This window comes from Peromyscus leucopus, chromosome 15, assembly GCF_004664715.2.
Source record: "Peromyscus leucopus breed LL Stock chromosome 15, UCI_PerLeu_2.1, whole genome shotgun sequence".
NCBI classification, from domain to species: Eukaryota; Metazoa; Chordata; class Mammalia; order Rodentia; family Cricetidae; genus Peromyscus; species Peromyscus leucopus.
This window is the reverse complement of record NC_051076.1, coordinates 22253119-22276128: the sequence shown is the minus strand read 5'-3', so window position 1 is coordinate 22276128 and position 23010 is coordinate 22253119. Positions and strand designations below refer to the sequence as shown.

The 23010-nt window shown below is 40.1% G+C and overlaps 1 protein-coding gene across 10 annotated transcripts in view; it reads right to left on the bottom strand.

Annotated features, from left to right (window-relative positions):
* Positions 1 to 12643: 12643 nt before the first annotated feature.
* The window catches only part of Cep170 (centrosomal protein 170), a 102108-nt gene continuing 91741 nt past the window's right edge, over positions 12644 to 23010 (bottom strand). For 6 of the 10 annotated variants that reach the window (XM_028865507.2, XM_028865510.2, XM_028865511.2 and 3 more), the window contains 3 exons: positions 17883 to 17976; positions 17175 to 17226; positions 12644 to 14560 (listed from right to left, as the gene is read on the bottom strand). In XM_028865507.2, coding sequence (XP_028721340.1) covers positions 14271 to 14560; positions 17175 to 17226; positions 17883 to 17976 — 436 coding nt within the window. In that variant the 3' untranslated portion in view covers positions 12644 to 14270. The remainder of the gene's footprint in view (positions 14561 to 17174; positions 17227 to 17882; positions 17977 to 23010) is intronic. The other 4 variants (XM_028865509.2, XM_028865517.2, XM_028865508.2 and 1 more) reach the window with 2 other exon arrangements.

Sequence of the window (23010 nt, the reverse complement as noted above, 5' to 3'; positions counted from 1 at the left end):
ACTTTAAGAAGGTCCATGTATTTCCCTTTTCTACTTGGGCTTCTGCCATTGCTGGGAGTAGAACATGACTCAGCTGGCCTGTTAGCGCAAGGAAGACAAAGGACTTACAGAGAACTGATGGCCTGCCTCCAGCTCTCAGTCAAGCAGTGCTGAGCTGAGATCAGCTAACTTCAGTTCCCAAGCAAGTCAGTTGTTTGGAGCTGTTTGTGAAGCAGCTAAACAAAGCCAATCATTTATTGAGTCTTTGTGATACTCCAGAAATGGATTAGTAGCAGGGCCTACATAGATGTGCCAAGTAGAGGCTTATCTCCTGATGGTCTCGCTGTGGTCTCCTCACAATGAGATATTCCCTGGGAGAAGGGTGCAGAGTTCCAGGCTCCCAGACTCCTGCTCTAACATCATCTTCTTAGGTCACAGTTTCCATAGCAGTCTCCGAATTGGGGGCTGTCACAAGGCCAATCAAGAAAGCTAAGAAAATGTTAGGGGAATTCTTATTGTTATTATTATTAATTAAATTTATATTACATCCCGACACCAGTTTCCCATCCCTCCTCTCCTCTCATTCTCTCCCTTCCTCTACTGACTGCTACCCCCTCCCCCAAGTCCTCTGTTTCTGTTCAGAAAAGGGCCTGACCTCCCATGGAGGCAACATGGCATACCAAGTTGTGCTAGAATTAAGCACTTCCTTGCTGTGGAATAGTAAACTATGTAAAGGTATGTTACACTTGTTTATGTTGCAGAATATTACTTTAACTATGTGAAGGCGTGTTACATTTGTTTCTGCTGCCTTTGTTAGTGATGTAAATCTGTGCTGCGTTTGTTTAATTATGTGAAGATGTGTTGCTGTTTCACCTTGCCTGCCTCAGGCACTTGATTGGTCTAATAAAAATCTGAATGGCCAATAGCTAGGCAGAAGAGGGATAGGTGTGGCTGGTAGACAGAGAGAATAAGTAGGAGGAGAAATCTAGGTTGAGAGAGAAGGAGAAGAAAAGGAGGAAGAAAGAGGACGTACCTGGGGCCCGAAGCCAAGCAGCCACCAGTCAGATACAAGGAGCAGTGAAAGTAAGATATACAGAAGGAAAGAGAGGTAAAAAGTCCTGGGGCAAAACAGAGAAAGAGAAACAGAAACAGGTTAAGTTATAAGAGTTAGCAAGAAACGAACCTAAGCTAAACCTAAGCATTCATAACTAATAATAAGTCTCCATGTCATGGTTTGGGAGTTGGTTGGTGTCCCAAAAAAGAAAGCCTGCTACACCTCCCCTTGTATTAAGTCTGGGCAGGGCAACCCAGTATGAGGAATATGTTCCCAAAAGTCAGTCAAAGCATTAAGGACAGGCCCTGCTCCCACTGTTAGGAGTCCAGCAAGTAGACCAAGTTACACAACTATAGCATATATATAGATAGCCTAGGTTAGTCCCATGCAGGCTCCCTGGTTGTTGGTTCAGACTCTCTGATCTCCTATGAGCTCAGGTTAACTGATTCTGTGGTTTTTTTGGTTTGTTTGTTTGTTTGTTTGTTTGTGATGACTTTGACCCCTTTGGCTCCTACAATCCTTCCTCCCTCTCTTCAACAGGATTCCCCAAGTTGGGTCTAATGTTTGATGGTGGGTCTCTGCATCTGTTTCCACCAGTTACTGGATGAAGGCTCTCTGATGACAATTGGGGTGGTTGCCCATCTATGAGTATAGCAGAATATCATTAGGCATTATTACATTGGCAATTTTTCTCTCCAATCATGTTTGGTTCTATTCTAGGTCTCTGGGCCAACCAGCCTCTAGGGCCTGGCACTCCAGGCATTGTCAGGGGTAATCTCATTCTTGTGGCATGATCTCAGGCTGGACCAATCATTGGTTGGCCATTCCCACAATCTCTATACCACCCTTAAGTTTTGGCAGCCCAATTTTTAAAGAATGCTTCTTTTCCTCCTAAAACCAAAGTCATTACAAGATCCCTTTAAACACAAGGTTCTGGAAGACCTGCCTGTGAATCTCCATGCAAGTGAATATTTTCATTCTCTTTGTCTAGGATATTGTATGTATCTGAATTGTTCATGTCCAGTCTCTTCCACTTTTGGTCCACAAAATTATGACATTAAAAGTCTATAGATCATAGTTGAGAAGCCCTGTTAAACAGCAAACTTGCTATATACACCAGGGCAGGCCTAACGTTCTAGCAACTTGGAAGTTGAAATCAGATAATCACTTGAGCCCATCAATTAAAAATAAACCTGGGCAGCATAGCGAGACTCCGTCTCTAAGGAAAAATAGTCAAGCTTTTCTTAGGGTCCTTTAACATATTTAATTTGGTATAAATTTACGTGAATCTCATCTATGGAGTCTTCTGGGAAGAGCTGTTTAACTAGCTCTTAAGCTCTGCAGGCTACCTTGCTCCATTTCACAACCTCTTGTCCTCACCACCCTGAATATCTGGATATTTTTATGTACTTCATAGGTGATCAGTGAGTGAATTTTGAAGTAACTGATCAGCTTGCCACTGCCTAGATCCAGACCCTACCCGATCCTCTGGACCTCTGACCCCACTGACCCCTAGAGTACTCAGTATTATGCAAGTCATCTGTCTTTACATCTGGACTTTGAATCCTCCTCTACACATAACCACCTCGCTTGACTCTCTGGTCTACTAACTAATGGAAATGGCTTTCCATTCATTGAGATGTACAGCCCAGGCCAGTTTCTTTGCTATCATTTTGATGGAGCAAACCTTCACCACCTCAACCCATCTTAAGGAGGAATGGAGAAGGAGGAACTGAGACCTGGCTTCCAATTGTCAGTAATGAATGACTAGCTGCCTATGTATAGACCTGGGTAAAGCAGAACCAAATGTCATCTCTGAAATGTCAACAGTCATGGTACAACAAGCAGGTTGACAATCCACATAAAAACCAATTAGAATGATGGAATTGCATTCCCAGAACACAGAGCTACTGGCTGCTGTGGAGATCGATAAAATATTCTGGCACATGGTGGATTTAAACTGCACTGCCACTCGGAACTGTGTGTTCACATGCTGATCAGAAGCCAGCTACCTGATGCACTTACATTTTTTACTTGCCTGTCTTTAAAGGATTTCATAGCATCTCAGGAGCACCAAAGAATATTTTGAAAAAACTTATTTTGAAAAGAGAATGAAGTTAAAGTCTGACCTGCATGCTTAGAAACTGCTTCCAGGTGTGGAAGAGAATGTGGCCATCCTTAGCTTTGCAAATTGAATTCTCTATTTTGTCATTGCCGCCTCCAGGATTTTGCCTTTTCTAGAGGGTACTTAACTATCACTTAAACTCAGTAGAGAGGACAAACAAATGGGGGTTACAAAGTGACACCCTTCTAAGTAAACACAAGCCCAAAGAATTAGCCTACAGTTTGGATTTTGAATTTTCCCCAAAAAGGTTGGTTGGTCCCAGCACCGACGGCACTGTTGGAAGATTGCGGCATGTTCTAGTGAGGGGTCGTTTGATCACTGGGAATGTGCCCTCAAAGGCTGCAGGACTCTATCTTTTTTCTTCCCGTACATGAGGTAACTGGTCCTACTCAACCTCATCTTTTGTCCTGGTGTGTGAAGAACCTACCCCAAGAGCAAAAGCAACAGGATCAGTGAGACCTGGGTGAGGATCTCAAAGCTATGTGCCTGATACACCTTTCCTCTTTTTAAATCTACTGTCTTGGGTATTTATTTGTTTTGTGACAGAAAGTTAACTAGAACAAGTTTTATAATAAGTCAATTATGGTAGATCAAATGATAGTTTTAGTTTAATAAGGAAGATGATATTTAGAGGATTCCTATGACAAATACTTTTGTAAAACTGAAAACTCTCCTACAGTGTGTGTGATGAGTATACATTGTGCTAGACACTAAGTAATATGGATACATGAAACACTTTGTCAGATGCATGATAACTTTGTATTTGCTCAAATGTTTGTAGGTAGCTTGATCATATCTCTGAATAGTGCAGGCATTCCTGACAATTGAATTCTCTCTGCACCTATCTCATGCCCTGAGTTTAGCTTGCACTCGTGTTTGTTAAATGGATGAATGTCTTGAGGGTACAATTTATATTGTTTAAAACATAAGCTAAGGGACATATGCCTGTCTTTGGTACCAAGAAATGCTAAATGAAAACATGCATCAGCTTTTGAAAGGGTTTAACTGTGTTTAAGAATAACAGGTTCTCTTGGGGTATTGTCTAAGTGACATTACCCTGAATTTTGTTGGACAGCTAACATTTATCCCATGCATTGTCAGAGAAAGAGTGCATATTATGTAGAACAGAGGGAGAATCAAGGAAATGCACACACAGCCACAGAGCTAGATCAGGACTGCATTTTAAAACCTTCTGGAGAATGCAGAAACAAGAGAATTAGAATGGCTGTCTTTAATTTTACATTTTAGATAGCCATATCAACGCAATCTATCCCTTTTGGATACATTAGGAACACCTGTTATGGGACAACCTGTAAATTATTCATAATTTCTGTCCTGGTGCGGTTCACACTCCAGTCAAGAAAAAAAGTAAATGCATGCTTGAGTATAAGGTGGGGGAGCTGTAGGTAGAGCAGGTTTGGTATCAGGTGTATGTATGATCCTACTCATTTTGAAAAGTCTCTATGACATACAGGCAGAGTCCCAGTATGACTGGAATAAGCAGGCCTCAGTTCTCAGGGACCAGAGTATCCACTGAAGCTATGGTTAGCAGATCAAGGTTGGCCATGGGGTCCTGAGCACTGAGATGCTCTTTGACCTTGGAGCGGTCTGTAGTATGCTCATTATACTGCACAGTGAAAATGCCACTGGAACACAGGGAAGAAAGGGGGCCCACTGCCACTGTTGCAGTCACTGTGATTGTCCCCAAAGGGCCAACTGGCTGGGCAGGACAGACCACACCCACAGTTCTAGCACTTTGGGGGCAGGGGGTAGGATGGTTTTAAGCTGGGGCTACCAAGTTAAGATCTTGTCTCAAAACCAAACAAGACAAGAAGCCAGATGACTACTTCAGGATGGAGTACACTACAAAATGATCACAACACACAGCTGAGTCCCAAGAGCCCAAGTATTTTGGAACACTATACATATTGAGTGTTTTTTTTTCTGTTGACAGGCTGATTTTTGCTTTATAGACATCCCTATAGAATTCCTTAAATAACATGAAACCTTTTGGTCACTCAAAGAAAATCAGAAATTACTGTTTATGGCTCTTGCCTGGAAACTGTCCCATGCCCTCTGGATGCTGGGGTTGGATTGTAGACCCTCAGGGCCTAACCATACCCCTGCTCCCTTCTGGATGTTTGGAAAACATCCAGATCAAATCCAGAGCAAAACACAGATCAAATCCAGCTCAGAGGTGCAAGTCCACAGACTCAGCTGTAGCTCAGGCCTGGGCAAGTGGCTCAGCTTCATTAGACTTCATTCCACCTCTGTTGATGACCATATTGGTGATTATTGAGGGGGAACCTTGGTAAAACTCTGGGAGATCAGGTGCCTGGCCCAGGGCTGGTGTACATTTTTCTTCTTTTCTTCAGGCTCAGCCCAGATATGGCAACACTCTCTGAATTTGAGGTCACTGAAGTGTTTTGTGAGAGCATCGTACTGCTAACTCACAGTGTCAGTCACCACAGGCTCCAAGGGATCTTTATTTCTCTTACAAAATTATATTATGACTCCAATGGCCAAGGACAACGTGATTTCCTTCTTCAAGCAATTAAACATGTCTTGTTGTGGCCCCGTCGCAAGACCTCCCATCGCGCCCCCCCCCTCAACATGACCACCATAGAGCCAATATCTGATGCAAAACACACAAGGGGTTATTGATAATAAACAAGTCCGGGCTTGGTCTGGGTCCAGCATCTGACACAGCAAGTGGAGGAGGATGGCCCTGAGCTCTCAGGGTGGGGAGGTTTTAAAGGGAAAAACTGCAAGTAGGTACAAGCCTTGGCATCATATGATTGGGTGAGGGTGTGTAACCTTTGAACTTACTGGTTGGGAGTTACAGTTATCATTTTTGGGGGGCAGGCCTAGACAAGTCCCAGGCTCTGTCCTTAAGCTGCCATGGGGGCTGGCTGGCCTTGCTTGTACTGACTGTGGGGGCTGACTCAGTGGCCCAGGCTCTGTTCTTGAGCTGTCATGGAGGCTGGCTGGCCTTGTGCGTTCACAATGACTCATGCACGTAGCTCTAAGTTGGTGAAGGGTCCCAGACAGTAAACAACTGGCTGAACTTTGAGCAGTCAGAGTACGTGCAGAAAGGGAGCTACTGCAAGGACTATGTCATAGCCCTCCCAGAAACTGCTTGCTCAAGACTCAGGAAACTGAAATTGAGGCCTGATCTCTGAGAGAAGACTGAACAGCCTGTTACGGCATCTGCTTGGTTCTTTCGGTCTCTGCAGCCCATGTATCCTCTTGGGGAAACTTAAGCCACCCTAAAGTCTCCTGAGCAGCAGGTGGTAATTCTGAGAGTTTGTTCTGTGGGAAGACTAAGGCCAGCCTGGGGTAATTTCTCTTTGGCCTAGTGAGAGGTAATTTCTCTTTGGGACAGTGAGCTGCCTGGAATCTCTTCTCATTCTTTCCAGTGGACAGCCCACCACTGTAACAAACAGGCTCGTGTTGGTGCAGCCTGTCAATAGAGGTCTTTGGTGGGTTATCTCTGACATTTATGAGACAGCTTTAACTATAATTTCAGCACTGGAATCTTGGGGTCTAAGAGGAAAAACATTTTCTGCTTTTTGCATTGTCCAAATTCAACTAGAGTGAACCTTGGCTACTTCAGCAGTTAGGATGTTGTGTCCCCAGGGCAGCACTACTGGGAGGCAGTGCAGACTGGGAGGAAAGGCCAAGTGGGAGCTTCCTAGCACACTGGGCAAGTGCCTTCAAAGGAGACCATGGGAACCCTTTTTTTGCTTCCTGGCCTGGAAGAGAGTGACTTACTTTACCACATACTCATGACAGGAGGTGCTACCTCAGACCTGGAGCCAAACTGATCCTGGGTACGAGAGTCATCTCAAATTGTGAACCAAAAATAAACCTGTCCGATTGTTTCAGATGTTTGTGATAGAAATGGAAGGCTGCTTAACACAACTAGAGTTCAAAGTTGAAAATGAGTTTAAATAATGCAGCTTGAGCAATACATCATGCTAATGAATGTCTAAATCATTGCTGCATTTAAATCCTTATATCATTTGAAAGGATGAGTCCCCTTTTCCTTATTACTTTAAGAAACACCACTAATAGCTTACAGTGGAGAGCGTATTGTCCCAGTGACCAAGGATTCAGAGGCAAGTCTCTGACTACCATGCATGGTCTATTTCCTACAACATTTTCGGGTAGGACTGAAAAACAGCACCCTGAGCTAGAAGTCTAGGATTGCTAACTGGGATTGACAACTCATTCCCTGCATGATGATGGAAACAGAACATGTAGTTGTCCAGTGCTGTCTCTTGTATGAGTAAAGGACAGCTAGACTCAATGTGGTGTGCCCACCTGTAATCTTTGCACTTGGGAGTGAAGGCAGGAGGATCAGGAGGAGTTCAAGGCCAGCCTGAACTACAAAGTGAATTGGAGGTTAGCCTGGTCTACATGAGACTCCACCTCAGAAAAAAAAAAAAGTGGATTTTTAAAAAATATATAATCTAGAAGATTGGCATTTTTGCCATAATCTAAATGGCACAAAACTTTTGCCTTGCTTTATAACCCTTTGTACTATCTCTGGCTCCAGCAACCCTTACAGCTAAATCCAAAAAGACACTACCTGGTATCATCCCTCCTCTGCTGTGGCCTGCTCTCTTGCTTTTTGACACTATAGCAATCATAAACATCACCCCAAAGCACAAGTGTTTACATCCTAAGGAATCTGCCGGCCCTGCTCTTCCATCTATTGGCTCTTTTGCCTGCTGTCATTGGCATTCTTCGGGAATGAGAGCCTCTCCTTCAAATTAGAGTATTCTAGCAGACCACTTAATTCCTGAGAAATTAGTGCTTCTTTGGGGAGCTGACACTTAAGGGAAGACTGTGTGGCTTGGTCAAGAGTCTCTAGCAATGGAGCTTCCTATGGTCTCTCCCTGATGAATGAAGTGCATAGGCTTAGCAGAAGGCTCAGCCCTCAGATTCTTGCTCCTTTTTCATCTATTCATCCAACAAACATCTATTTCATGTGACTTGGTCAGTCTTTAAGCCTAGTGCTAGGGGAGAGGAGAGCAATTAGGAACCAAAGCTGTTTTAAAAAACATCATATTGGAAATAATTTATTTGCCTCCTCTGGTACACTATGAACCTCTACCTTCTTAAGAGAAGAAGCATCTTTCTGGGGATTAAATACTTGAAGATCTGCCAGGATGTAAGCCAGCAGAGTGCCCACTGCTTGTGGGTGGGCTTAAGGAGGAAGCTCACTGGAATACTGGGCATCTCTCCATCCAGACCACAGAAGCAAGACCAGGCACAGATTACTGGAACACTTTATTACACCTGCAGGAGCCAAAGGCAAAGCCTTCAGTTCCACGGAACTTTTGCAATGACCATTGCTTGGTTTATGCCTTTTGAAAATTTGACTTCTCTGAAAATTAGGGTTAGAGTCGGAGACAGCAGACTTGGAGAAAAGGATAATGGTTCCTTCCCATTTAAAAGACTCCTTAGCAGCTACTAATCAGCCTGGGAAGCAAGAAGAGATCTTCGCCCCCAACCCCCAGGACTTGGAAGAATCATATACACCATTGGTAAAAGGAAACGTCAGTGTCTTTTGATTATCTTTTTTTGAGGAATAATTTACATGGTAAGCATGTTTTCACATGTACATTCTGGTGAATTTCATCCAATGTGCTAACCCTCCTTACTTCACTCACCCTTTTCGGCCACTTCCCTCTTTTCCACCCTTCCAACCTTCTATCTGGGCTTAGTGGCTACTGGCTTTGCCTTTCCTAGAAGTATATGACCTGAGTCCTAATGTATGTATTCTGCCACGACACCTTCTTTCTGTGTGTTCTTAAACTGATGTTTCCACTTACGCCTGTACCTGACTTGCTACTTCCCATTGCTGAACAGAACTTCGTTTTACGGATGTATAATTGCTTACTTATTTGTTGATGAACATTGGTTACATTTCTAAGTTTTTGGCTATTATAAATACAAAGGCATTGTGTATGCTTTTTCATGGACATAAGATTTCATTTCTCTTGGAAAGTAAATGGCTGGATTGCAGGATGGACAATTTTAAAAGAAATTTATACATCATTTTCTGAAACCATGCTACCATTTTCCTGTCTTAAAAACAAAACTGCTGTTACATATTATGAAGTTTTATAGGGTAATTTAAAATTTCAACATCAACTGGTGTTTTTCTTCTTTTGGAGACTGGGGATACTATCATGAACTGGCAATGGAAAGCCGATGTGGCAGTTCATCCACCCACCCTGTGCTGGACTAAAATCTGGGAAACTGGAGTGGCAGTCATGAGACTTCTTTGGTTACTAAGATGGCTTTACTGGGAAATCAAGGAGGAAGTAGGCAGAGTGAGAGCTCTGGGGGTAGAGCATAAAAGCTGAAAAGTAAATACCACAAAGGTGTATGGGTGTATTTTGTCTCAAAACTTTCAACAGAAATCCATCACACTACCCTGAGTATTGTTAATGTGACATTGGAACCCCGATGCTATTGTATCTGTAAATGGCCAACTCCGTGCTGGCATTGTTCCTCCTCCTCCGCCAGCAGTTCCAGCTGCCTTTCACCTAGTCCCAAGGCACAGTTCCTCTGTTTTAATTTGCCTTACTCAGAGATATGTGGGAAGTGCTGGAAGCACATTTTGGGTGGCAGCCTGGATGCAGGGCCACCAGTTTTCTATTGTAACCCTGGGTTTTCATCTTTAAAGTGAGACAGTTCCTCTGCTGACATGGTTCTCCTTGAAGCACTCACATCCAGCTCTGTAGATGGTTCTTGCTTCCACCAGATTATTATAATAGCAGGATTCCCTGCTGCTATTCCACAGTAAGATCTGATGACCTTTTCTGGGGCTGTAGTCACTGAAATAAGGGGTCACCGGCTTGCCCAAGCTCTAAGCTCTACCAGCTGTTTATAAGCTGAAAACTAGTGGTGGTGACTATAAATAATCTGAACACTTAAGTCAAGGAGATCTTGATTCGAATCCCAATTGGACTACTGAGTAAGCTCCTTATTCTCAGATTGTGGTTCCTTGATCTCTAAAAGATAGATAAACCATTTAGAGTTGTGTGAACTGAGATAATACAGCTAACACACTTGGTACACTGTCCAACAAGGCCCATACTCTTATTTATACCTCGACTACATCAAATATGAAGTAGTTGAACTATGTAGCAAATGTCTGCCAATTTTATCTAGATCTAATATTGCATACCTCAATACAAGAATTTCATCCAGTTAAAAACCAGACTTTGCAATAGCTTGAATAGCTGTGGTGAAAATAAGGAAAAGATGTCAATGACCAAATGTTTACAGTATACTGCAGTATGCACAAGAGCAAACATTCCAATAAGCAATGGCTCCAGGTGTTGAAGTTGGCTAGATACAGGGATCAGAAAGGGGCTGGCTTCATGACTGAGGAAACTGCATTTGGAAGGACGTGGGGAGGAGAACTGACTTAGGTCAGCTCAGGGAGCTGAAACAAAGCTTTGAATCCAGAGCCGCAGGCCACAGATATTACTGCTGGATTCCTGTTGTACTGGACACTTCCATATTCACAGACCGTAAAAGTTGCTCAAATCTAGACAGGCTGTGGATTGTTTCTTGGAGATTTGCAAGTTACATGCAGCTACAGGTCCAGCTCAACTTCACAGTAGAGCACCTCAGAGGTGGACTGGGAAGCCTCTCCAACCCCGTTGAAGACCTCCTAATTGGACTGTGTGGCACAGTGAGTGTCAGGTGAATTAAGAGCACACAGGGAAGCAAAGGAGAAGGGCTACAAGGCAGAACATGGAACGTTCTTACAACCAGATCAGAAACAAAATGAACTGAAAGGAATCTGCACACAGAAAGCACTATGTACTCCTTTCAAGATCAGCCAAGGGACAGCCGGTGAATAATTCATGGCACTAGAAGAAAAATGTTTTTCGCCTGATGTTGCTTACTCACTTAACTCTAGAGTGTCTCCCTCTCACTGTAGAATTGAGGACAATCTGTGTCTGTTCACTGCCAGGAGCCTCAGTGATGACACTACTACTTAGTATGTTAAGACAGTAACTATAGAAGGGATCAGATCTGTCTGAGCAAAACTGAACCTGATGGGCTAGGAGAATTCGATGAGAAGAGTTTATACAGGAATCCTGCAGTGTTTTTGAAGGAGCATATTTCATAGCCCCTTGAGCTACAAGAGCTTTGGGTAAGTATGATGCCCTCATTTTGTAGAACAGAGTTGAAGGACCACATCCACAGGAATATGCCTGGATCTCAAAATATTAAATCCAAAATTCTCCAAGAGTTATTCTTGCTAGAGACATAGAAAGCAAGTCTAAGGACATGAAGGAAGCTAAATGGTACAGAAGCTGGAAAGGATATATCTACCCAGGAAAAGCAAGTCCAAGGACACAAAGTTCTACCCAGGAGACAATTTGAGAGACTTAAAGAGAAGTACATATACATGTGTCTTATGGGGAGGGAAAATGAAAGTATGCAAAACACTTTGCTATGGTATCAGAGGGAAACTTTATGAAGATGTAGGTGGAAACTGAGGATGGGAGGGCTGTGGGTGAGCAGTGAAGGGAAGAAAGAACAAGCAGACAGAGGGATGAAATGCCCAGGATGGTCCAGAGTCCTGTAAGAGCCGGTGGAAATTATACTGGATACACAGAAATGTGAACAGGGTTAGAATATGGAAAGTCAAGCTGGGAAATTTGTGATGTTGATTAGTAACAGGGTGGCATTCAAGACTCTACTGAGAATGAAGAAAAAAATCTAAATTGATAGTCCTCACTTTTCCTTTTTTTCCCCCAATACACTACCATCACAAAGCTTTTGGATGATCCAAGGCTGACTGCAAATGACACATAGGTGTGTGTCACACTGAAGTATTGAGCTACTGTATTACATTTATTGTAATTCTCTAAGAAGGTTTTCTTTGGATGATCATGTATTCATTAACACTGGAAAGCTCTTCTGCTAGAGCACTAGAAAATGCTCTGTAAACAGTTGTTTGGTAAACTGATAAATGTAGATCTATCAGATGGTAGAAGATATGAAATCTATAGTCACCATGTAAAGTTCCAGAAACACTTTATTTAAAAATGGAGTTGTAAATGCATAACAAAATAACGTAATAAATGTAACAAAAATAAATAAGGAGAATGTATTCATACAAAATAAAAATAACATAGTAAAAGGCCAAATGTTTATAATTGAACAAAACTGTGTAAACAAACAATAATGTAAGTATATATTTTAATACTTCCTTAGACTCCTTATCATGTACTTCCATGTGGACAGACTCAGTACCAGACATTAACTAAAGGAGGGAACAATGGTGATTATTTTGCATAACTTTTTCTTCAAATGGACTGACCCTGTTTCTATGTTTTGCTTCTTCAAAGCATCTCACTCCCCTTACAGTCTTTGAAACCCCTTTGAAGCCTTACTTCATGAGAATTGTGAATTTAGCTTTACAAGGAAAACAGTTCCTTTTCTTTTTTTTAATTTAAAGAAAAAATACAAGACCCATTATACAGCAGACTTTTGCTTTTATATCTTTACAAAAAGATTTTGCATTTTTATTAACTGATCCAAAAGCACAGGATTACTTAGATCCCAAAAAATCTTGAAGTATACAGTTAACCATCCCATAAAACAAATGTAGCACAGGTTATTGCTAATATATCAAAGACCATATCATAAAAGTTGCAGTTTATTCTTTATAGACTGACGGGGCCATTGAAGCAAACCCAGGCCTATTAATAAAAGAATTAAGATTCACCCAAATTATAGTGTTCTGGAAACACAAAAATAATTCCTTTATTTAAAAACTTATTGAAATGTGAGCTTCCTGGAAAGAAAACAAAAAACAGTAACAAAAACAAAGAAGGTATTTTTCCACAGGCTTTCTCTACAGTAGCTATTAGCCAAAGCCTCTGTCGCCGTTGCTGTCTTGCTGGGTCCTCACAAATGTGTGAGACTGACACAGGGTTACTATGGACCTACAGGGACACACAGAAGCAATTCAAGGACTGGGAGCGAAACTATCAACTACTCTCACAATTACTGGTTCTCCACATCTCCTAATGAAGAAAAATTAACCTCATGATCATTTCAGAGGGATCTCCCTCTCCAACTGCCACATAAAAACTTGGTAACACAGGATAAATATACATGTTCTTAATTTTAAAAATATACTCCACCTAAACTATCTGTCAAGTTTAACCTTTCTAGTTGTCATTTCATCTAGAAGGAGAGACAAAAATCTTATTTCCTTAAAATAGAAAGGAAGGAAGTAAAGAAGGGAGGGAGGAGGGAGGGAGGAGGGAGGGAGGGAAAGAAAAAAAGTGCCAAATGATCGTTTTGAAATGTGGAGTAAAACACTGTGGGGTTAAAACAAATACAGTATTGTCAACTTCCTATGTACAGAAAGACAAGTCAGTCCTTAATGATATATAGATATGTCCATCTATCACTCCCAGTAATTCCCTTAGTGCAAACATAATAGTTAATTTCCGTAAACCCCAAGACAAGTTACTTAGCAACAGTTATATAAATCACACTATGTTGGAAAAAATCTTAGGACACAGGATGACGGCTGTGGAGGGTCTGCTTTACTCTACAGAGCACGGTGTCACTGTGTCCAATGACAGTGAGTAATTATAAACCCTATTATTAAGAAGCAAACTGAATGGTTAAACAATCTGTACAGCTGATAAGAAGTTCATTTCAGGGAGTAGCTTGGCACAGGAGACACGGGAGCTCAGAAATGTTGGAGATTTTAGTTTGTTTGTAGGTCACAACATAGTTTCAAACAAACAAACACAAAGATCTATGAAGGGAAAGGATGCAATGATATGACTCAATTTGAAAATCATGAAACCACAGAAGGCAAAACTGAACAAGCTGCCTTTTGCTAAGTGTGCTTCAAGCGGTTGTCTGAGTGGTTTGAAAAGACTGGTATGACCCATTAGAGGTAAAAATAAATAAGTAAATGAACAAGACAAAGATAACAAGATTGTTGCTGACCAAGCTCTCTTGTTTTGTATGTCAACATCATGCTGCTTCCAATACCCCTAGTCACTCCACCGGTAGGTAATGTCTCTAACAACCAAGGGAACATCACTCATGTACTGTAACATCTTCCTCTTCCCCATCAGGGTTGAACCTATTGAAATGGATACTGAAATCAGCCTCAGTTTCAGCATTCTCAAACTCAGCTGAGGCTGCAGCTGCTGCAGGGTGCAGAGCCCTGGTTTCTGGGGGGCAAAGTGCTGGTGTCTGACCAGGGCTGCTGTGGTTATTAACAGGACTGGACTTCTGTTTGGGTGGAGATGGCAGGATAGCATTGGGAAATCCCATGTTGTTAAGAGCCTCCAAGGTTCCATCTGGGTCAATCATGGCGTTGATCACTGAAGGAAATAAAAAATAAAAAGATGTAATTCTATTTTCAGTAAGAGGTGCATATGAGCATTGTCTATCGTTAAGACAGACTTCGCTAGTCCTCTACTATTGTACTTAACCTGATTTAATAATTCTGTGGTTAATCTACCTTGTAGATTACACAGACCTGAATGCATTTCCTAGGTATCCCCTATGGTTCCAATAGACACTTTAGGAGATTGAACAGAGTAGGACTTAGAAGGGTAAAAGCCAAGAGCTTTTAGAAACTTCCTTTTACCTTCACAGAAGAGCACTGAAAATCCTTATATTTTTAACACACAGATTTTGTCATATATGTTAATGATCTCACTATAATTATGCCAGGTGTGGGGGCACCAGAGGGAGGGAGGAGGATCAAGAGTTCTAGGTCATCCCCAGCTACAGAGTAGTTAAGACCAATTTGCATCAAGAGCAAAACAGAAAGATTTTTTAAAAATCTAATTTTTTAATATTTTAGTTTTTATATTGGGAGCTATCCATATGTGCGGGAGGCTGTGGGAGTACACAACAGGTGACAACTGGTACTGACAGGTCAACCCACCAAACCCACCTGATGGGGAGCCCCACCTGGCAAAGCCATGCAATCACTGACTGTAAATGACTGGTGGTTTCTGTCTGTAATTTTCCTCATGTGCCACTTCATTTCTTCCCTAATAACAGCTATGAGTATTTTCCCCACTGCTTGTGTGTTTGTATCCTAAAAATATTCCATCTTTGGGCACACACACTGCTGGGGATGGTCCAGAAGATGATTTCTGCTTAACCTGTATAATTCTAATAATATTAGAATATTTTTCATAACTCATACAGGAAAGTAATGATATTTTCAGTCACAAAGACAGCTAATTTTAGACTTCAGAACATATTCAAAGCAAACTGATTGCCCCTGGAGATGAATACCCAAGGGTGAATTCCTAGGTGTTGTTTGTTACTGAATCAAGGTCAGACGTGAGGCAACTTTTGTAGATATAACCCTCTACAGTAATTGGCTTTTTGCAGGTAGTCCCAGCCTCAGTTTAAGTTACAGGCTTAAGGTTCAGCCAACTGTTTACTTTCTGTCTCAGAATCCTCACCAACTTAAAGCTATGTGCATGGCTAAGCATTACTCACTGGCCAATCAATGTGACATCCCCAACCTAAGAGAAACTATGTGACTTACCTTGTGCTATGAGAATGGGTCAGGCCCTGAAAATGTAACACATAATTGTCCAGAGTTTGGCTGTGAGAGGAGCTGCTGCTAGAGAGAGGGGCTGTGTAAAGCTAGGTAAGAGCTGGAGAGAGAGAGAGAGAGCGAGAGCGAGAGAGCGAGAGAGCGAGAGAGCGAGAGCGAGAGAGAGAGAGAGAGAGAGAGAGAGAGAGAGAGAGAGAGAGAGAGAACTGAGTAAAGGATGTAGTTGAGAGAGCGAGAGAGCGAGAGAGCGAGAGAGCGAGAGAGAGAGAGAGAGAGAGAGAGAGAGAGAGAGAGAGAACTGAGTAAAGGATGTAGTTGAATGGGCAGAGAAAGAAATGTGAGAGATGAAGAAAAAGCATGAGAGAAGTGTGTGAGAGATTGAGTGAATTAAGAAGTGTGTGAATTAAGAAGTGAGTGAATTAAGAAGTGTGTGAGAGAAAGAGAGAGAGAGAGAGAGAGAGAGAGAGAGAGAGAGAGACAGAGAGCGAGCTATGTGAAAGACCTGCTGCTATGTAGAGGAGCTATGTAAAAGGAACTGTATAAAGAGCTGCGTGAGAGGGTGTGAAGGAACTGTGTAAAGTGCTGAACGGTGAGAGCGCTATGTAAATGAGATGTATAGCTGTGGCCGTGTGGAGATTTGTGGCTATGGAGATTTGGAGACAAGGAAGATGAAGCTGTATAGAAAAGAGATGTAGAAGAGAAATGTATGTAAAAGAAAGATGTGTAGCTGTGTGAAAATAGATGTAACTGTGTACAGAAATGCATGGCCATGTAAGAGAAAGATGTATGTACGTAGAGAGAGACATATAGCTGTATGTAAAAACTGTAGCAGTGTGGAGACAGATTCTCAGAAGGGATTATTTAAGATGAAGTAAAAGAGAAAGTTACCATCAGAAAGTATGTGTGTTTCCTTATTTTTCTCTTCAGATAGACAGACACTTAGTTCTAAAGGTCTTCACATAAAAAAGTTTCCTAAAGTCCCGCTACTGTGAGGTCTTATACTCACAACCCTGCAGCAGTTCTGGGAGCTGGCCTCCTGAGCTGCACTACATCCATTCACTATATGCAGCTGGGACAGAAGGTAGGCCTACACACATGTGAGGCAGGAACTCTAGGACTAAGGCACATCTCCAGTCCTTTCTATAGGGTTGTAAAACTCCCCTTTTATGAATAATTTGGATATATTCAGCTCTATACTTTTATATGTACTAGTTGGTACACTTAGTCAAATACTGTCTCAATAATTAAGAATATGTTAAGAAATACATTTTCAGAAATAGAATACACTGAGCTGGTTTCAAACTCAATCCTCCTGCCTCTGCCTCCTGAATGCTGGGATTATAGACATCCATTAGAACACCCTACACTACCACATCCAGAAACATAATTAATTCATTTAGTAGTAAATTTACCTTGCAACTGTTTTTCAACTCTTTTCAGCTCTTGTAAAATAGAAGAAATCTCCTGCAGGGAAAGCAATACTCCAAATTAGCTTACTAAAACATTCTCAGATTACAAGCAATGCATATCATCATCTCTATAGTACTGCATTAGTAGCTATGTCAAAGGACACCCAGCAAACAAGATCCCAATTAGAATTTTTAATAATGAAATGGAGTAATTTTTTTCAATAATACTAATAGAAGTTCAAGGCAATCTACTACTATAGAAAGGAAGGTTTTCAAACATCCGTTTCAATCAATTTTGCAACATTTTAACAATGTGCCTATGAGTTTTCTTTGGAAAAATATATAAAGTGAAACATCAACATAGGAGAACAATATGATAAATCCATGCTTTTTAAAAGACAAATACTGTATTAAGTAAATAGAAATAATATGTCAACTTAAAATTCAAGTTCTAAATTCAAAGCTACTTCTTTATAATGTGTAATTATCATGTGAACAAGATGCATCACAGTGAGAAACACAGAAGACCCTCCATAGTGTTCTCTGCAACCTTGAAACAACTGATATTTTAAACAGCACTGTTTGAAATGTACTGAGTCTATTCATTCATACGGTCTTTTAGAATGTAAACTAACAAATATTCAAAACTATTTCTTTCCCTACAAATGAAGCCATGCCACTGAAATGTTTACTTTTGAAAAACCACCATACCATACTTGAGGTCTTCACAATAGGAACTTCACTTTCAGCTCTTAACTTGCTCTCTATGTCATCCCAATTCCGATCCTTGTCTTTAAATAATATTCTACAGATCAAAACACAAGCACATTTTAACCTTTCAGGGTTTTATCAAAATCAAGATATCATTTCAAAACTACATAAAGAAAAATAAAACAATTATTGAATGAACTCAGAATTAATAATTAGTTAATACTATCAATTCATGCATGTGAAAACCCATTAAAAACATAACTCACTGGGTATTAATAAATGCCCCAAACTCTTTAATGTTCATCTTATTTTTAGCTGAAAACTGAATAGAAGTGTTATTATTTGTAACTAATGATATACCCACTGCTTAAGAAAGCTTAACTTTATTGTGGTAGAAATGTAAAGTATAAGTAAAGCAAAATTAATTAAATATGCTTAATTAGGTATGTAACTGTTGGTTAAAACTTCTTTACACAGGAACCATCAACCTTGTTGATGGATCAAATTCTGAACATTACCTTAAAGATGGAAAATTGGACTACTTACTATACTGCTATTCAAATTCTTAATTCATGTTAATGTACATAACTTAGGAGTTAAGACAGTGTAAAGTTTTATATATTTCTAACAAAAAGAACTGATAACTGTTCTATATGAGAAACTAAACTCAAATTTCTTAGTTTTACAACTTTTTGTCAACCAAATGCAGAATTCTCTCTCCAATACATTAAAATCTTTTGAGACACAAGTCAGAAGTTTGAGAAAGATTTAAACATCTTTCTACTTAAGTTTTCCAATAAATCTAGTCTGGAAATCTACTTTAACTAAATCCTGTACATTAACAGTCTTTTTTTTTAATTTTTAAAGATTTATTTATTTATTATGTATACAATGTTCTGCCTGCATGCCAGAAGAGGGTACCAAATCTCATTCTAGATGGTTGTGAGCCACCATGTGGTTGCTAGCAATTGAACTCAGGACCTCTGGAAGAGCAGTCAGTGCTCTTAACCTCCGAGTCATCTCTCCAGCCCTCACATTAACAGTATAAATGGTATTTCCTCAAATGTTATTTAAAAGCACACAATCAAAATCAAGTTGTGAACATCTGTAATTTTTCATAACCAGGTTAAGAAAGGTGAAAAGCATGCAGAATAAAATTCTTCTGAGCTCTGAAATTTTCCAAATTGAAGAGACTGAATCTTAATGCCAGGCACCTAAAAGCTTCATCTAATGACTATGATATCAAGGACTAAGAAATGTATTGTGCCTTTTTAAATGGTCTTCTTAGCAACAAGGCTTATGGAAAGTTAAGAAAATAACGAGGACTCCATAGGCAAAGTGAAAACTACAATGGTCCTGTACAATCAAAGAAGTATGTGTTTAGAGATACTGAGGTGCTAAAAAGTCAGTGAATTTTTCCAGAAGATAATGAATGAGTATAACACGCATGGTTTCTAGAACTCCTAAACATTTCCTTGTTGGTGAAAAGAACATAGGACAGCTACTCAAGGCTCCCGATTCACTGAAAACAATGTCCTATTAGAAGAATAAGCCTATTTTTAAAAATAAGATGTCAAACCTGTCACACTCTGGCTTTAGGAAATTAACTCTAATCACTTATGTGGATGCCAAGGAAGCAGAAAATCACATCAATATGTTATTTTAGACAATGCTATACTGGACAAAACTTTTTTACTTAAAATGGTTGTTGAACAATGGCCATCACATTATAATTACATTCAAAAGAGTAGCTGGGCTAAGCTCCACCAAGAAAACAGTAAATTTCAAAGCTTATTTCATTTAAAATTAGTAAACTAAAAATCCTTTCCAATGAAGTTGTTGGCATTGGGAGAAAAATGTCTAAATCCTTAATACAAGCAGTCTGGGATGTAAACAGTAGTTTACCACCTGAGGGCCAATTGTCATGGGGCTGGAAAGTGGCAAGAATGCTGGACAGCAGGAACAGTCAATTTAAGTATGCATACACTTTGATTTTCACTGGCATCTGAGTTTGTTTCTAAGCTGTGGTCATTCCCCAAACCACCATGGCAATTCGCATGCAGAAGGCCAATCTGTTTCCTTTAGATTTGGTTATCAGAAATCACACACACTTTTTAAAACTTTCCCCACCACCTCCCCTTCCAAATAGCTGAGGTGAAAGTAAACCTTCTGTTGTAGAATATTTGTACACTGTATGAAGATGTGCTGCTGTGATTGGTGTAATAAAAAGCTGAATAGTCAATAGCAGGACTTCCAGGCAGAGAGAGAACTCTGGAAGAATAAAGGCGAAGTCACCAGCCAGATGCAGAGGAAGCAGGATGGGCAGCGTAAAGGTAAGTGAGCCACATAAAAGAATGTATATTAAAAAGTATGGGTTAATTTAAGTTATAAGAACTAGTTAGAAACAAGCCTAAGCTAAGACTGTGCTTTCATAATTAATACTAAGTCTCTGTGTTGATTCTTGTGAGCTGGCAGCACAAAGAAAAGTTCGGCTACAATCTTCCATTTCCTTTTACTCTTAACTAGACATAAATCCATCATATATGATCCTATACACTGGTTCATCGTATCTGTGCCTCAAGCTTGGCATTCAGCGATAAATTTCATAAAAATAATCAAGACATTTTATCATCATTATTATCTTTTATAAAGTCTGCCATAAGCTTTACACATACCAAAAACTCAAAGCTCACATGGAAGGCAATTTAAACACATGTAACATTTGCTATTTATGTCACTAAGTCATTTATAGAGATCTTTAAAGTTTTCCCCAACCATCAAATTTCAAAATTAGTAAAATAAATTAATTAACTTAATTAAACTATGTAGTATCTGGACTCACTTAAATGTGAAATCCACAGTATTTTCCTGTGAGGGAGTCTGGGAATGAGTTCAGTGCAGACTGGGCCAGATGCTAGATGCAAGGCACAAGGCAGGCAGTCTAGGATACTATGTTCTGTGAGTGACTACCTGGATAAGGATCTAGCTATTAGGGGAGGGGATTTTTAATTCAGTAAGGTAGGGATAAAATTGTATGATATATTCAAGCCTTCCTATCAGCAAGTCACATATGACCATACAATGTGACTCCTGTGACATTTTCATAAACAACAGTATATAGAGAGAGCACTCATTTATTACCTTCCCATGACATTTTAGGGTCTACTCAAGCTGACCCTTCCTTGCCTTTATACAGTATCAGCTGCCACCATGCCCCTTGCCCTTCCTTGTCTCTCTTCAATTCACTCCTCTTCTATGAATTTCCCCAAAGGTCTTTGGTATGGGTTTTCATACGATCTTATCCTGTATTTCCTTCCCAATACACTGTCACTCAGAACTATAATCTTACATTTTCATATCTCCCTTCTTTTTTTTTTTAATGTTATTTCAGGATTTTATTTATTTATTTTTGGTTTTTCAAGACAGGGTTTTTCTGTGTAGCTTTGGAGCCTGTCCTGGAACTCACTCTGTAGACCAGGCTGGCCTCGAACTCACGGAGATACACCTGGCTCTGCCTCCCGAGTGCTGGGATTAAAGGCGGGTGCCACCACCGCCCAGCCCATATCTGCCTTCTGTACTTCGTGAAGGAGTCAAAAAGAATGCTGGAAATAACATACAGCCACAAATCAATCAATGAATATATTTGGTGACTTTAATAGCACTCCACCTATGGTGGTATTTGTACTGAAATGTGATTTTATATGTATGTTAATAAATAAAGTTGCTTGGGGGTCAGAGCTAATAGCAAGCCATAGCAGAACTGGGCGTTCGTGGCGCACACCTTTAATCCCAGCACTTGGTAGAAGAGCTAGGTAGATCTCTGTGCGGTCAAGGATACAACCAGCATTGGAGACACATGCCTTTAATCTCAATACCATAGAAGACCTGGAGGGCTGTACATACAGGCAGTGACGAGGCAGTCATGTGTTTGGGTTTACAACCAATGAGAAGGCAGAACAGAAAGACTATATAAAGACAAACACACAGGAAGTAGGTCTCTTGGCTGAAGAGGCTAGCTAGGTAAGGCTCTTGGCTTTCTTCTTTGCATTGGTTCTGTGTTTCTTATTTAATAAGATGGTTGGTTACATCTACATCACCCCTTGGTGATAATCTGGCAATCAAACCCAGGGCCTTGCGCATCCCTTTTCAATTCCTATATAAGACTGTCATAGTCAACATTTATTTCATTTAGATAGTCTTTTGGTTAATACCTCCATGTTCAATTTTAGAGTACAATTTTAGTGGAATTAAAACCACCACAGCAGCAATTTTATCATCATCAATTAAACCAAATACTGGAGTCAAGCTTGAGGCATGACTTCTCTGGTGATTCATTAGCGAGGCATGTGATTTGTTAAACCAAGGCCTAGAGATTTGTTAATTTATGTGTAATAATTAATTAGTTAGGCTTACTTTTTCCTACTAATTTTAAATGGGCTCTACCACAGGGTACACCTGCCTGTGGGTATGAATTGACTCGAGGGTATCAGATGTGGATGGGATGACTTGTGAGGAGAGCTCTTGCTTGTGAAAGAAAATGAGATCAACAAACTTAGGTCTGATATGATCATAGGGAAAATAAACCTCATGTAAGACAGTTTCAGAATGCTAATTTCATCATTTTCAAGTATGAATAAAATAAAATAGTAATAAATAAATAATAAATATGTAAAAATAAATAAAATAAATATGTAAGATCAGACTTATGCAGTATTTTATAAATAGCATGCAATTAATTTCTCTAAAATCAAGAGTGAACTGTAACTTTTAAAATTCAACTCAGTTTCAATTTAATTCACCGAAATTAGTACAATTTATAATTTCTATCTCCTTTATCTAATTAGTAATTTCAGTAACAAAAAGGGGACCAACTTAGTTTTAGAGGGAAGAGAAATTGTGAATAGTAAAGTACAGTTAATATTCAAATGAAGCAAAGGAAACAAAGACAAGTCTTGTGAGTGTGCAGAAAGAGCTTAAGCTAGGCTGACACACTCAAGTAAACAAGCTGGCCTGTGTGCCTTTGTCTGATGAAGTCTGAGATATTTGTGTTCTCCATAACTACTTGTTAATGAATATGATGTTATTATTCTGTGGAATAATTCTATTCTCAGGTGTGTATGAGAATTAA